The 15,935-nt window shown below is 40.0% G+C and overlaps 1 protein-coding gene across 1 annotated transcript in view; it reads right to left on the reverse strand.

Annotated features, from left to right (window-relative positions):
* CNKSR2 (connector enhancer of kinase suppressor of Ras 2) overlaps positions 1–15,935 on the reverse strand; it is a 322,916-nt gene that overhangs the window by 84,398 nt on the left and 222,583 nt on the right. The window contains exons 15-18 of the mRNA XM_025213030.1: positions 11,683–11,731; positions 9,229–9,401; positions 6,465–6,538; positions 4,109–4,180 (exon numbers count right to left, since the gene is read on the reverse strand). Of these exons, the coding sequence (XP_025068815.1) occupies positions 4,109–4,180; positions 6,465–6,538; positions 9,229–9,401; positions 11,683–11,731 (368 nt within the window). The remainder of the gene's footprint in view (positions 1–4,108; positions 4,181–6,464; positions 6,539–9,228; positions 9,402–11,682; positions 11,732–15,935) is intronic.

Genomic DNA, 15,935 nt, shown 5'->3' on the forward strand with positions numbered 1-15,935 from the left:
AGGGGGGTGATTCCAGCGCTGCCTCTAACTTGGCACCTGCGGTGGGTGCCCCCCTCATTCATGCCTAGTGATGTTGCTGCATATCCCTTGCAAACATCTAAAGCAAGGAATTTTGTGACTGATCTCAAAACTTTGTGTATATAAATGTCATATATTTAATAACTTTTATATGAAGTTGCATACATCAAAATTAATTATTATTTTACCTTATTCTACACAACAGAATATGTAATGTTCAGAGCCAGATAACGAGCTGATGCCCTGAAGGGTCCAAGCGACAACAGTAACCATTTGTACTCTGACCATGAAGCAGAGATGCTATTACTGGAAATTTAAAGGAGGCCTGAAATATGGAAGCCTTTAAGAAAGATTTTAATATGGCTAGTTCTAAAATTATACTTGTCCCCTTTGTTTTGGTCTGAAGGGAGTAGCTGTAGGAGGAAGATGTTTGTAAATAGCAAAAACTTGGCTAGCTTCCAGAAGGCAGAACATTGGCACAGTGGGATATGAACATAGACATTCAGAATACTATCCTGCCCCAAATTTACCCATGATGTGGCTTTCAGCCCTGAAGATGGTATTTTAACATAGCTATAACTGTCTGCTTTGACTAGGAGATAGTTTTCCAAAGGGGAAAAATGTTAGAGGTAAGCTAAATGTTGATCTCATCAACCAAGAAAGAAGAGCATTTCTCTTTAAGTAAAGGATCAGGTTAGCAAATACATAGTAAATGCATCAAGAAGCATAAAAGATGATCGTAGGAAATAAAAGTTACCCAAATAACAGGATTAGGACATTAAATAGAAACCTAAAGCCATGCCTGTACTAGGAGCTCTTTAATGGTATAGGACAGGGGTAGGCAACCCCTGGCACAGGTGCCAGAGTGTGGTACATGAAAGCATTTTGCTTGGCATGCATGCCTTGGGGCAGACAGCAGAGAAGGGGCCAGGGTTGCACTGCCACAACAAGGATCGGGCCCCTTGCAGCTCCTCCTCTGTCTGCCCCTGGCACACCAACATCTTACAAAGTGAGGTTGCAGGTGTTTTTGGCACTCTGCCCAAAAACACTGCTGACCCCTGGTAAAGGAATATCTACTGTGATTAAACTAAATTGGCAGAGCTGTGCTTTTACTTTGTACAATATTCTGCTCTCCTCTCTTCCTCCCTCTCCCCTTCAACAGAGCAAATTATATTGATAAAAGTGCAGTTTTCCTAATATAACAGCCCCTACCTACATTGGGGCATCTGCTGGTACAGCTACAGCAGTAAGGAATCAAGCTCCTCATACCACTAACAAAGCTATGCTGGCTGGTAACAACTGACCCTATCCTTTAAACACTAACAAGACTACAGGCAGCCCTCAGACTTATGACGCAATCGGTTCCTGAAAATGGCATCTTAAGATGAAACGCTGTAACTCGGAACCAATTTTTCCACAGGAACAATGTTATAAAAGGGGGACTGGCTCCTTTAAAACACTCGACACAGATGAATCCAGCTGGTAAGTCTGTTGTGGTGGGGGGAGGGGAGGGAAGGAGTGGAGGGGGTAGATCAACACTCCCACAGTGAGGGAGGGACAGGGGTTGGGGCAAGCGCTGCCCAGCTGGGGCACAAGGGGTGCGGGGAGGGGGTGAGGTGGCTCCCGCTGCTGCGCACTGCCATTCTGGGAGCCACCCCCCTCTCCGCCACCCCAGCTGGGCAGCACTTGACCAGCTCCTGTCCCAGCCCCAGCCCCAGCCCCAGCCCCTCCCTTGTTGTGGAGACGCTGCTCTGCCCTCCTACAGCCCTTCCCTCCCTTCTACCCACCATCACAAGGGACCTACGAGCTAGAAGCAGCTGTGTCGAGGGTCATAAATTCAAAACCCACATTGGAACCTGGAAACGGTGTGAATTTATAAAGGTTGTAAGTGTCGTTCGTCATAACTCGAAAAGTCATAAGTCAAGGACTGCCTGTATGCATTCTAACATGCATATTTTGTGGGCATAGGAGTGTGTATGCATAAATGCACATATTATTCGTGTACCCTGTTCATGTACATATATAAATCCTTAACCACTAAAAATGCTTAATCAAATAATTGATGTTGAAATTTAACTATTCAGTAAAGTTATGTTTTTAGGCATTTCCTACTTACTTTTCTCTGCCTGAAGTACATGGTACAAATTGTGCTGAAAAGAACTGCATAATGTATAATAAAAGCACATGTCAGAAACTTGACAAGAAGAATGAACAGAAATGACTGAATCTTTTTTCTATTAATAAAAATGTTTCAGAATATCTTCATATATCAGGGCTAGTGCAGGATGTGATACTTGCTATTAAATGGCAAATGCTTTCTTATACTAGCTCTGTATTTTATTAATCAACTTTATGGAACTTGGTAAAGATAGTTTGCATTTAAATGTGTAAAAAAACGAGAGCAGATTTCAGTCTAATATATTTTTATGAACTAAAATGTAAATAAGTCAATCATGATGGAAAGTTTAAAAAAGAGAAATAAATCAAATTACTAAGATTAGTCCAAGACCACTGAAACAGTTTTTAATTTAATTTTTTACTTTTAAATGCATTATTTAATTTTGTGATATATTTGGCATAGCATATGCCAAACCTCAGAGACAGGGCACCTCTTCACACAATGCTGGTTTACCGATGTAAATTTTACTTGTGTTCAAACTCACAGTATTTTTAGAATGGTCAGGATATAATTTCATTATTGCAGAGGACATTTTGTTCAATTTTTAGTGAACTGCATTCTTAGTGACTAGTCTATCTAGCAGAATTGTATAACTGTCAACCAAATGCAAAAACTTTACAAAGAATAAGGTTTCAAAGTCCCTCTGATTGCAAATGACTTTCAAAAGCTCACAACTGACATAGCTGCTTTTGAAAACTTTATCAGATATCTATATTTGAATAAAAATAATGATAAATATAAAACTAATTTACTTTCTGGTCAAATGTCATCAGCAAGAAATGGAAGTTTTCTGAAACTGAGTTGCCAAAAAGCAGCTGAACATGGCAAATATATTAAAGGTGTCAACATTACTAAAGTATTTATGAGCTGGTTTCACGGATTGTCTTTGCTTGACTTTTATATTTAATTTAGAAAGGTATTCATCATCTTACTTGTCAATGTTGTCTTCACACACAAACCCAAGGGAGCAGGATTCTCAATTTAAGATGGGAAACTTTAATTCAGTTTCTTTTACTATATATTTGGCTTCCATTATATTTGTCATAATAAATGGATTCCATTTGATGTTTGGGGAAAATAAAAAAGATATAGTAGTAAACACATTAATAGACATCGAAATCCCAATGTTTTCATACCATCCATTCAAACAAGTTAAAGGTATACCTTGCTTAAGTCTTTCTGAAAATTAAAGCATTTAATAAGATCGCAGAAGTGGACAAAAATTCCAACTCCCTTTTCCCAGCCTCTCAACCTTCATACGTGGTAGTTTCCAACAATGAATAAAGCCTAAATCATATCCCTTCCATCTACCCTTTCTTCCTGTGTGATCAGGACAGTATCACTCTTCCAGTTAAAGTATTCAGCTCTTCAAAATGGGATTTTGAGGAGTTAAGAGAGCTTAAGCCTTGAGTTGGGCCATTGCAAAGAGTGATTTTTGACTATTGTTCAATGCTAAACTCTCAGTTGTGGGCCCTCACCACCTATGCTGGATCAGGCCCCAAAGTAGCACTTTTACAATAATAGTTATTTTATCTTCTGAACTGAAAACCCTGCAGAGTTCTGCTTTCTTTAGCCATGGTACATGAAACCAATCACTGTTGGCATTGCTTCAAAGAAATATTGATGAAAACCTTGTTTTTACTTGGTTGAACCTTCCTATTTGGTTGATAGTTGTGAAGATCTATTTAATCTCAAAGGTGATTTTGATTTTAAAAGTTTCAGTAAGATCATTTTGGCATCAAATAAATATTAAAAATATGATTTCATCTGAAAGAAATAAGATGCCCTTTATGCACCTCAAACTTAACATTAAAATGAAGACAACTCTATAACATGTTAAACTCATGCCCTTCAGAGTAAAGCATTATACTCAAGAGTGGTTTTCTATACAGTTGCATTGGGTTTTGTTACCTGTTCATGTCATCCAGATGTTCAGCAGCAAAATAAAAACTTTTGATCTTAGGATGGCAGGCTTTGAATGCACTGTGGGGGAGAAAAAAATACAATGATATAAACAGTAATCATATGACCTTTCCTTTTCAAGGTTTAGATAGGCACCCAAGTTACTTAATGAGTTGATACTTGCTTAGTTGATTAGGAAAACAAAGGACATTCTGAAAAATCTTATCACTTTTAGGATCCATCTAGTTGTCTCTCATTATAAAGACAAGTATCATCTGCCTACAAACAAAAGTAAGAGTCGGCACAACACGCATTTCCATAATGGGTGTTAAGGAACTGTTAGACAATTGTGTGTGCATGGGTGGAAGCGTTAAAAGTGTTTCTAGGCAGAATACTGATTGAAATATTTACTTGATATAACAGAAAATCTCAGTCCCTACAACTTTTCAAAACGTCAGTGCCTTCAGTATTCACTTTAGCTCTAACAAAAGAAAATCAAATAGAAAAACGTGATGTGATGATTGATTTTTGACAAGCAGTAGCACATCAACAGGGTGTTTTTGCGGTCATTGAGAATGATGGGCAATAGCATGTCATTGTTCCTTCCTGCCAAAGTAATCAACATGACTGAATTTCAACAGTTTTTTAATATATGATATATTATGTGGGATAAATTACTGAAAGCAATTTTAAGCAAAGTATGAATATAATTTTAATAAGTAAAAAGATATTGGAAATTATACATGGATACTTATGTCAAAGCTATATTAATTTACAATGTAGAAATACTTTAAAAAACTGGCTTAAAGACCATTTGAAAATAAGCAAAAGTGCCTAGCAAACTCAAATTTTAAAAGAAAACAGTATTTTATATTAGGTGCATTGTCCTTATTTGTAAGAAAGAACAATTTAAAAAAAAAATTTTGGTCTTTAAATATCTTTAAATATTAACAGAAAGCAGGGAATGCGACTTGTAAAGAGAGAGGAAAAGGATTTTTCTATGTGTTAGTACATCACAATGTTACACAAGTGAGAACAGATGTTTAGCAGCATCTGTTTTGTTAAAAAAAAGATATAATCAAGTTGCTGAGACCCAAAACTTGACTTCAGTAAAATTGTTGTAACATCTGTCATCTAATTTCTAGCTACCTTATTTGCTTTATTTCCCATTCATTCAAAAACACTGAATAGCCTTATTTGTTCTACTATCCTGTAGAAAGCACACAGAATGAAAAATGTAAATGAATTGAAATTATCAGGGATTAGTGGATATCATCAGCAATGCTGTTTCACCAACAAGAAATTAAATAAAGTATAGCCAGGTGTATATTGGAGTCATGAAAAAACAGAAATACAGGAAAAAGCAAAAATATAAAATACATTTTTATTTTTGACACTTTTTTATAGGTTTATTTAAAAAATATAATTTTTAAATAAAAATATCTTTATTTTTGTTTGTTATTTAAGGAAGCTTAAACTAAAAGGAAAATAATGAGTTTCCTTTTTAAATGAGAATGCAAAACATCACAGGCAATGATTACTTTTTCAGCAGTTTACACTATTTCAATCACGCTTGGAAAACCAAAAGTAGAAAAACATGCTTAAAAAAAAACCAAACACATTTGAACGTCATCGACAGTGACAACGATGTCTGCTGAATGTTAAAGAAAAAGAGAAAGAACAAACACGAAAAATTCCATTTAGCAAGCAATGCACAAAAATTTCAGTGGTAATGATCCTGAACACGTATGGGTACAAGCATACACATGAAAAAACAGGTACATATATACACCAAAAGCATAAACTAGAGAGAAAGTAATTTTAGAGCTTCAGGCCAGATCCCAAATGCAGATAAGCAGGTGCTGAACTATCGGCTTCAGTTAGTTTCCTCTAAGTCAGGACAAACTTTTAATGTCAACAGACAGCTGAAACATGAATTTTGAAAACTTCTCTAGTTAGTCCTGAATAAAGTTAAGATTTGTGCCTGACATAGATTTGAACATTTCCTCTAAAGGCCTTTCATTAATTTTATACTTGAAGTGCTTACTTGAGAACAATAATAAACTCCAATTAACCTGTTTCCTGCAAATACACTGTTATTGATATTAAAATAATTACACAAAACTACAGCTAAATATTTACAGAAAAGCCATCAATACCTTTAAAGCAAACTTCAGATAGCTATTGTGCAGTTAAACGTTTGATTTTTTATTGCAGAATCTAACATATGCAAAGAAACTTTACTGATATAAATAATCGGCTTTAGAAGAAAATCCCACATGGTTATGAATCAGGAAAAATTCACCCCTTAAAGGGTTCTTCCTTTTTTCTTTTCATTGTAGTGTATAATTTCAAACACACTTACTATTTCTTGCGGCATTCACTGGCTCTGTCAATTTTAAATTCAGGTAGGCTGATGAATCCTTCTGCTTTTTCATCCTATGGAGACAGTTCCACATGTTACTCAGATTATTGAGGTGTATGGAAAAAATATCTGTTTTTTGTATAGTCTTGTATAGTCTCTTTTGTATGTGTGGCAAGCCATCCTTGCCTTATGGCTTCCCTGATTATTTTAGTCTCCAATCCATATATGCTCTTGATTTTCATGACCCAATCCAAGTATGAGTTCTCTTCCAGCCTACTGAATTAAGAGAGTAGTAAAACACTGGAGCAGGCTACCTAGAGAGGTTGTACAAATCTCCATCCTTAGAAGTTTTTAAGACCCGGGAGACAAAGCGTTGGATGGAATGATCTAGCTGGGGATGGTCCTGCTTGGAGCAGGGGGTTGGACTAGATGACCCCCTGAGGTCCCTTCCAACCCTCATTTTCTATGATTCTATAATTGTCTTTCCATTTGTTTGTGTTCATTCCCAGGTCTATCATTTATACAGTTATATTTTCACAGCAGCATGCTCTTCATTTTTATTGTTTGGGATACTTATCAGCAGGGATCCAGGTTATCCGGTTCCCATGGGAAAACAGAACCCCCCCTCCCCCCCAGCAGTTTATCTATTTTTACTGAGAAAAATGCAAATTTCTCATTTTAATGGAGAAATGCATGGATTTTCCATTTTTGCAAAGAGCTCTCTGCAGGCTGGCAGAGTTCCAACCTGCAAGGGGCTAGGGGGAGTGGGAGGAGGGTGGTCAGGCAGGGGGTGCCATGTTCATTGAGGGACTCAATTTTATATAGTACTTTGAGAAGCCTTTAGCTCTTCTGTGCTTTGGGTGGTATACAGACCAAAATAGATGCCATTTTTATTAAGTACTATTTACTGGATTTATTTGAATCCAGAACAGAAGTTTTCCCATTCAACATGGGGGTTAAAGGCCTTCATCTTAAATCTGAGTACAAATAGGGAGGAGGAGAGGGGAGGGAGGATGATAGTGGCTCTGGCTGAGCACAGAGTCAGAGTCAGAGCAACTGCCACTGCCTGCTCCATTCTCCCGCACTCTTGCCACTACTTAACTTCCTGTTTCAGCTCCAGCTGGGACACTGCTTGAACCCAGTAAAGGCAGCATGGAGCACAGGCTGCTTCCATCCCTCGACTGGCCATGCAGTGGTGGCGGTGACACTAGCTCTGGCTCCAGGGCTGAAGCTGCTGCCACCGTTACATGGCCAGACAGGAACCCAAGGCAGCACATGCTCTGTGCTCTCCTCCATAGGCCAGACTGGCACCCCAGCCAGAGCTGGAGCTGCAATGGGAAGAAGTATGTAAATGATACAAATCAGCCAGATTTGTACTTCTTTGGAATTATTTAAAGAAATGGGACCTTAGGCAGCCAAATGGTTGTTTTGGAAAGCACGGAGTATATAATTTAGCACCTAAATCATAATTAAAATCAAAATACAACACATTAGAATAGAACCTGATTGAGAAACAAGCCAGTTTTGCGTAATTGCAGGGCTTCAGGAACTGTCATTGATTTCAATGATTACAACTAAATAAGGCACTTTTAATGGTACATAAAATGAAGACTGTAATCCCATCTCTAGCTTATAATGATAGGGATACAAGACTAACTTTTCTTTTCTAATTTTGAGTAATGAGAAAATGGAAACTTTGTGAAAGACTATGAGCTTAGGGTAATACTGAGATGAGCAGTTCTTCCTTATGCTAAAAAGGCAAATTTTAAAGGCCAAATCCTGAAAACTCAGGCCCCTGGCACATATTCATTTAATAGTATGATGAGATCAGATCCCTGATCTCAACAATCATACCTCCTGCTATGCCACAGATGTATGGCAGGACACACCATTTTGGGATCATATCCAATGGCACCATTACTACTTGTCAGTTCAGGAGGATCCCAGGCAAGTTGCAATGGCAAGTTGAAAGCTGGGTACCTGAAGCCAAACTGAACTGGAGTGGCTTCTGGGTTGGAACCAACAATCCGCTGTTTAAGACTCCTGTGCAATCCCAGGGCTGCACTGGGACCGCTTGAGACTCCTGTGTAGCCCCAGGACTGATTTTCAGTCTCAAAGATCCAGCCCTAGGACCGCACACGAGCTGGTTCCAGATCCCTGAATAGTCTTGGAGCTTGGATTGATAATTGCAGATGCTGGGGCCGGTTCAAGACTCCTGTGCAGTCCTAGAGCTGGGACAATCACATGATTGTCAGTCCTAGCCCTAAGACCACACCAGAACCAATTCCAGACCCCCTGACTATTAGTGCAGGCCAGTCCCAAACTCTAGTGTTGTCAGATGGGACAATCAGTTGATTGCTGGTCCCAGACCCTGGACTTCACTGGATCCAATTCCAGACTCCCGTGTGTTCCTGGGGCTAGGACTGATAATCAACTGATTGTTGGTCCCAGACTGAGAACTGCACCGGCATCTTAAGAGGCATAACTGGATGTCTGAGTGCCCTGGGCACATGAGGCAGCACTGGACACCTTGAGCAGCATCAGGGGGTTTCATGTGGATATTTTCATGGCCTCCACAGTGTTGGCACCCTGGTTGTCCTCTTTATGCTACCATGCAAATTCCTATGAATGATTAACATCATCCTACATGTTCTGTTAATTTCAGAATGATTATTTGGGTGAATATAGATAGTTGATGACAACAGTACTACTTGAGACTCACTGGCATTACACAGCATAAACAAAAAATATCTTCTATTCTTACCTCCTCATTGATATACCAGTATAGAGAAGTATCCTTCAGAACAAACCAATATTTCTTCCACTTCTGGGAAAAATAACTCTTGGCATCTTTCTTTTTCCAAAGCCAGCCTTCACAGTCCCCACGGCCCAGATCTTTACAGGAAATCCGCCTTTTGCTCTTACCAGGTATGGGAGCTATAAATGCCAACAGTTAAAAGGAGCAGATACGAAAGGGCTTTTGTTATGCATTTAATGAACTAGTCAGGAATGTTCAGTTTGTCTAAAAGGATTGATCTCTTTACAAAAATTAATATAAAATTTCAAAATCAATTTCTCTAACATTATAATACTCAAACAAAGAGAGCAGTATACAGCAAGGAAAACAGACACACTTCCTAGCCTACAGTAAACTAATCTATGTATCAAAGAAAATGCAGTAGACAACAGAAGAGAGGTTATATAGGATAGGAGGACAATGTGTACAAAAATAAGATAACTTGGTTTTGATGTTTCTGTGCATTCTGATAGTTCATTGCATAACATATACAAACAAATGAGCAAATATAAACAAATGCAAATACAGGCAGGGGTACTTATAATAATTACAAAGTAAAATGTCCTTTTTCCAATAACAGTATTCAGTGAAGGATGGCTTTACGGATCCTTCAGCTGTGAAGGACCTGGGGGTTACAATGGAGCATAAGCTAAATAGGAGCCAGCAGCAGGGGTGGTTCCAGGGTGGGATGAAGGGGTGTGCTGTATCTCCCTTTCAGTGACACTACTGTTCCTGGGCACAGGGGGAGCCCCAGAGCCACACTTGTCCCAGTGCAGCCAAAGGGTGCAGGGAGCAGCTGCATGGGATGCTGGGCTCTTCTGGGAACAGCAGTGGCAGAAGGCAGATTTCCTCTTCTTCTAACTGCTCCCCCACTGTGACAAACCCATCCCCCATCACTGACACAGGCATGGGGAGGGCCCCTTGGGTGACTCCTGCACTGCTCCAGTCACGGGATACTAGACTCAGCCAGGAACAGCAGTGCTGATGCACCGGTTCCTCCTTCCAGTTGTGGGGGACATTTGAGGGAGAATGGGCAGAGAGCAGGCACTGGAAGAAGGATCCTGTGCACTGCCATGCTATCCCCAGCCAAGAGTTGTACTTTGTGCAATCACTCCTTACAGCCCCTGACCGGAGCAGAGTAGAAGTGGCTTTGGGGCTCCCCCTATGCCTGGGCCGAGCTGGGGACTGTAGCAGCAGCAGTGGTAATGGGTCCCTTCTTTCGTGTACTTGCTACCTGTCCAGATTCCAGCCATGCCTTACCCCCAGATCCTCCCATGGTGTGCGATGCAGTGTGCTGCACCCCACTTCATAACATCCTAGATTTGCCCATGGCCAACAGTATGCTCTTGTTGCAAAAAAAGCCAACAGAATTCTGGGTTTAACTAACAAAAAGTATCATTTGCAAATCAAGAGAAGTGGTTCTTCTGTTCTACTTGGCACTAATGAAGCCTCCTCACCTGAAGTTCTCTGTCCAGTTTTGGGCCCAACACTTAAAGAAAGATGTGGACAGATTAGAAAGAGTCCAGCAAACAGTAACAAAAATGTCAGGTGAGTGGGAAGTGTGACTTATGAGGAAAGGCAGAAAGAACAAGGATTATTTAGTCTGAAGAAGAGAAGTCTGAGGGGAGATTTGATAGCAACATTCAAATACCTGAAAGGAGATTACAGGGACAGACCTTTGCCTGTGGCTGTAGGGGATTGGGCTAGCAGCGATAACCTTAAACTGCAGCAGAGGAAATGTATACTGGAGATTAGGGAGAACTTGATGTCTCTGCTGGTGGTTAAGTACTGGAACAGGTTGCCTAGAGAAGTTGTAGAATCTCCATCTCTGGAAATTTTCAAGAGCAGGTTGGACATACACTTGGCTCCTAAGGTTTAGTCAGGGATGATCCTGTTTTGAGTAGGGAGATAGACTAGAGGACCTCATGGAGTCTCTTCCAGCCGTACTTTCCTATGACCTTATGATCTTTACAAGTATTTGAAGGGGCCATGAAAACCTACATAAAGGATCATGCTGCCATTCAGCAGTACATCCATACCTTTACAAAAGACTGCTGAAAGTGGTTCTGAACCAAAGAAGGACAATTCATAATTATTATGTATATTACCACATCACTTAGGTGTCCTAGCTGTGGACCAGGAGCCCATGTATAATTAAGCATTGCACAAAGAGGGCAAAAAGATGATCCCAGTCCCCAAGAAGATACACTCTAAGTATAACACAAGAGACAACAGTTGGATATAGACAGAGGAGCACAAGGAGAGAATGAGACAATATTAATAATGGATGAACAGTTTTGTCAAATGAACACATTTAGTTAGCTAACACATCATCATCTTTAAAATATTACACTATTATAGACAATAATATTCAGTTGTATTTCCTACCATTATATCAGAAAGTACTTATTCATTATTTACCTTTGTTTTTCTTTTTAGTTTTCTGCTGTAGAGAAGATTGCTGAAATGTCTGTAAGTAAATCAAGACACAAGAGAGCAGTGAAAAAACAATGTACATATTTAAAGTCCCTCCTTGTTCTTGGAAAATTAACAATTAACATTTCAGATACTTAAGTGATCAAGCACAATCTTGGGACAAAAAACAAGAAAGATTTGTAGGACCTTTAGGGGAAAAAATATTTCATACTTTTACAAGATACTGAAATCAACCAATAAAACACATCACAATCAACTAGCCAGCAGAACAACAACTGCAGCTAAGTTTTTTCCCCTCAAAAACAGCTGTTTTTCTCTACTCTTTCCTAGCACTGTAGTGTGTTTGTGTGGGAAGTCCATTTGTTCTAACACAGGGATTTTGAAACTGGGGTATGCATACCCCCAGGGTGACACTCTACCCACATTTTAATAATCATAAAAGTCATAGAAGAATCATAGAGAAGTAGGGCTGAAAGGGACCTCCAGAGCTCATTTAGTCCAACCACCTGCATGAGGGAGGATCATCTCTAACCAAACCATCCTATACAAATCCACTGTCTAACTTATTAGCAAAGCTACATAGTCAATCCTGACACAACCACGAGACATAATTCCCTAACCTGCCACAGGTGAAGCAGCGGGACCGCAGCAGCCAATACCCTGCTGCTACTCGAGAGATCGAAGGAAGAGACCCATGCTCCTCCCTGCTACAGAGGAAGGCAAAAACCTGATGGAATTGGCATCTATAATTTAGTAGAGTCTAGAACAATACAGCTTCTGCCCTTCTCCAACTATCCAGGCAGCCAAGCAATGTGAAACTGAGCCTTCCTCTCCCAATCAGGATGAAGAAAAGCTCATTCAACTAATCAGAGGCTGACCTTAAATGGCTCCCCTTCCACCTCCTACACTGTCACAAGGGACAGTGCTGTGGGAAGGGAGCAGGTGATGCCTTGGTTTTTGCTGAGCATATAAAGACCATGGAGCAGCTGCAGTGGGGTACAAAGCTCACCATGCATGCAAAGGTATGGCCCAACACTTCAGTGCTGGCTCTTCTTTACAGAGTTCTGCCATCTGGCTGTCCTGCATTATGTGGCAGCACTGGAGACGGCAGCAGGTACTGAGAACGGCGGGTGCCTGGCTCTAGGCTGTGGGGTATAGGAGCAGTACTTGAGAGCAGGACATGGCTTGTTCCCCTGCATGTGACCTACATGATAGGTCTTAGCATGCACTACGGTCTATCAACGTGGGGAATCCCTTCTCTGGTGGATGGTATTTCCCAACATGCACTGCACTCTGCCAGCAGGGAAGCCCTTCTTCCCCTCCCCCAGGATCTGGCTGTGCTGAGGGGGGCAAGCAGCAATATGTTTTGCAGGTAAAGGGGTTTGCACACAGAAAAGTTTGAAAACCACTGTCCCAGTAGATGTTCTAACAAGTTGATCTTTATCTGATTTAAGTGTATACATTATTTCACATTATTAATGAAAAAAAACATTTTTTCCCCCTGATGATACCAGCAAATTCTCTCTGGGACTCTGGAATTTTGAACTGTTGTCACAGAAGCAAAGCGAGGTGGGAAATTACTTCTGTACTTATGAACTAGATTATTAAGATTTAATACACGTTAGTAGGTTTCACCGTCACCTCCGTTATAAAACTTGAACACCAATAAGACTCCCTAATTGAGAGATTAAAAAAAATAAAACAACTACCAAAATAAATACAAAACAAACATAGTTTTTAAATACTCCAGTCATTCAGTACTTTGTACTGTGTTTTATTTAGCTTTATATATAAGGCATCTTCATCAGTGATCTGGAAGTTGGGATGGGAGTGCACCCTCAGCAAGTTTGCAGATGACACCAAGCTAGGGGGAGTAGTAGATATACTGGAAGGTAGGGTTAGGATTCAAAGAGACCTAGAGAAATTGGAGGACTGGACCAGAAGAAATCTCATGAGGTTCAATAAAGACAAGTGCAAAGTCCTGCACTTAGGAAGGAACAAGCCCATGCACTGGTACAGGCTGGGGACTGACTGGTTAGGCAGCAGCTTTGTAGAAAAGGACCTGGGGATTACAGTGAACAATAAGCTGACTATGAGTCAACAGTGTGCCCTTGTTGCCAAGCAGGGTAACAGCGTCCTGGGCTGCCTTGGTAGGAGTGTTGCCAGCAGATCAGGGGAAGTGATTATTCCCCCTTATTCAGCACTGGTGAGGCCACATCTGGAGAACTGGTGTCCAGTTTTGGGCCTATCACTACAGAAAGGATGTGGACAAATTGCAGAATCCAGCAGAGGGCAATGAAAATGGTTAGGAGGTTGGGGCACATTACCTATGAGAAGAGGTTGAGGGAACTGGGCTTATTTAGTCTGAGAGGGGATTTAATAGCAGCCTTCAACTACCTCAAGGGTGGTTCCAAAGAGGCTGCAGCTGGTCTGTTCTCAGTGGCGACAGATGACAGAACAAGGAGCAATGGTCTCAAGTTGCAGCAACGGAAGTTTAGGTTAGATACTAGGAAAAGCTTTCTCACTAGGAGGGTAGTAAAACACTGGAACAGGTTACCCATACAGCTGGTAGAAGCTCCATCCTTGGAGGTTTTTAAGACCCAGCTAGACAAAGCCTTGGCTGGGATGATCTAGTTGGGGATGGTCCTGCTTTGAGCAGGGTGTTGGACTAGATGACCTCATGAGGTCCTTTCCAACCCTAATTTTCTATGATTCTAATAACTCCAGCTGTTAATCAAGTTAAACATGTCTATTTCCACAGGACAAAATATTTTTTGGGTGTGGCTCCACAAAACTCTACTGTGAGCTAGTACATGACCTTAGAGCATGTTAGCTACTCCACGATAAGTGTCTGTATGCATGCTTTCACTGTACAGTAAGTGGAATCTTCCTCACATTTTCTGCAACATGTATGTAGCAACACGTACATAGGAAGTTATCACCGAGTAGCTAAAGAGCTGTATGCTCACAATCGGGATTAGTTCACAGAACTTGTTTATTCAGTTTTATTGACCACAAAGGAAAAATGGGTAGGATCTTCAGAAGTATAAGTGACTTGTACTCCTGAATCATTTAGATACTTCTGAAAATCTTCCTCTTAATTCAGACTAAGTGGCATGATATTTCAAACGATCCTTTTCACCTGACAGCAAAAATCCACCGTTTCATTATGCGACTTTTTCCCATTAAATTTCTTTACAATGAACATGCCTAAATACAAAGGAGAATGGTGATTTATTTTTTAAAACTTCTACAGAAAACTTTTAGATGGCCTTCTAAATTACAGGAAAACAATATAAAATGCATCTATTCTGATGGGATCTTTAGAAATGACCTTCCTTCTCTTGCAATCTACAGCACCCTTTTCAGAAGAGATTGTTATGAAAAGGTATCTATTTGTGTCACTAAAAATAATAAGTTTTTAAGAGGGTAGCACATAATTTAAGCAACTAGCCATGTCTGTAAAGATTATATGGCACTGCAAAGCAGAAAGGTTTTATTATAAAATTAATTCAGCGTTTTGAATTAGTCCTTTCAGTGTGGTAATAATTTGCGGTCTGGTCCAAAGCCCCCCGAAGTTTAGGGGAGTAAGCTTTTCAATTAACATCTATGACAAAGGTAGGCAACGTTTTTGGCTGGAGTGCCAAAAAACCCACCCTTGTCCATCTTGTAAGGTGCCAGCATGCCAGAAAAACAAAACCGGAGCAGGGGGTACATGGCAGGATGCATTGCATATTACTGGAGTTAACAATCACAAATGTTGCTTTTTTTTTTTTATACAGTAAATACCAGGTTTTCTAAAAATTCTAAACCTGGTGATAATAAATAAAACTCCAGATACTACCTTTGTTCTTGTGTATTCTTTTTTTGTTACGCATGTTGCGATGAGAGAGAGAAAGAGAGAAAGAAGTGAAAAAGGAGAGAGAAAAGAGAGGGAAAGGGAAAGAAAAAAGGGAAAAAGACAAGAAAGAAAAAAAGAAGAGGAAAAGCTGAAAGAAAGAAGAGAAAGAGGAAAAGCAGAGAAAAAAAGAAATAGAAAAAAGGAGAGAAAAGAGGAGAGAAAAGAAAGACAAGAGAGAGGAGAAAAAAGAGAAAGGGAGAGAGAAAATGAATGAGATAAAAGAAAAGAAAAAATGGGAGAGAAAGAGGAGAAAGAAGAAAAAGGAAAGAAAAAAGAGAAGAGAAGAGAAAAAAGGAGAAGCTAGAGAAGAGAAGAGAGAGAAAAGAAAGAGGGAAAG

Source organism: Alligator sinensis, unplaced genomic scaffold, assembly GCF_000455745.1.
Source record: "Alligator sinensis unplaced genomic scaffold, ASM45574v1 scaffold251_1, whole genome shotgun sequence".
NCBI classification, from domain to species: domain Eukaryota; kingdom Metazoa; phylum Chordata; order Crocodylia; family Alligatoridae; genus Alligator; species Alligator sinensis.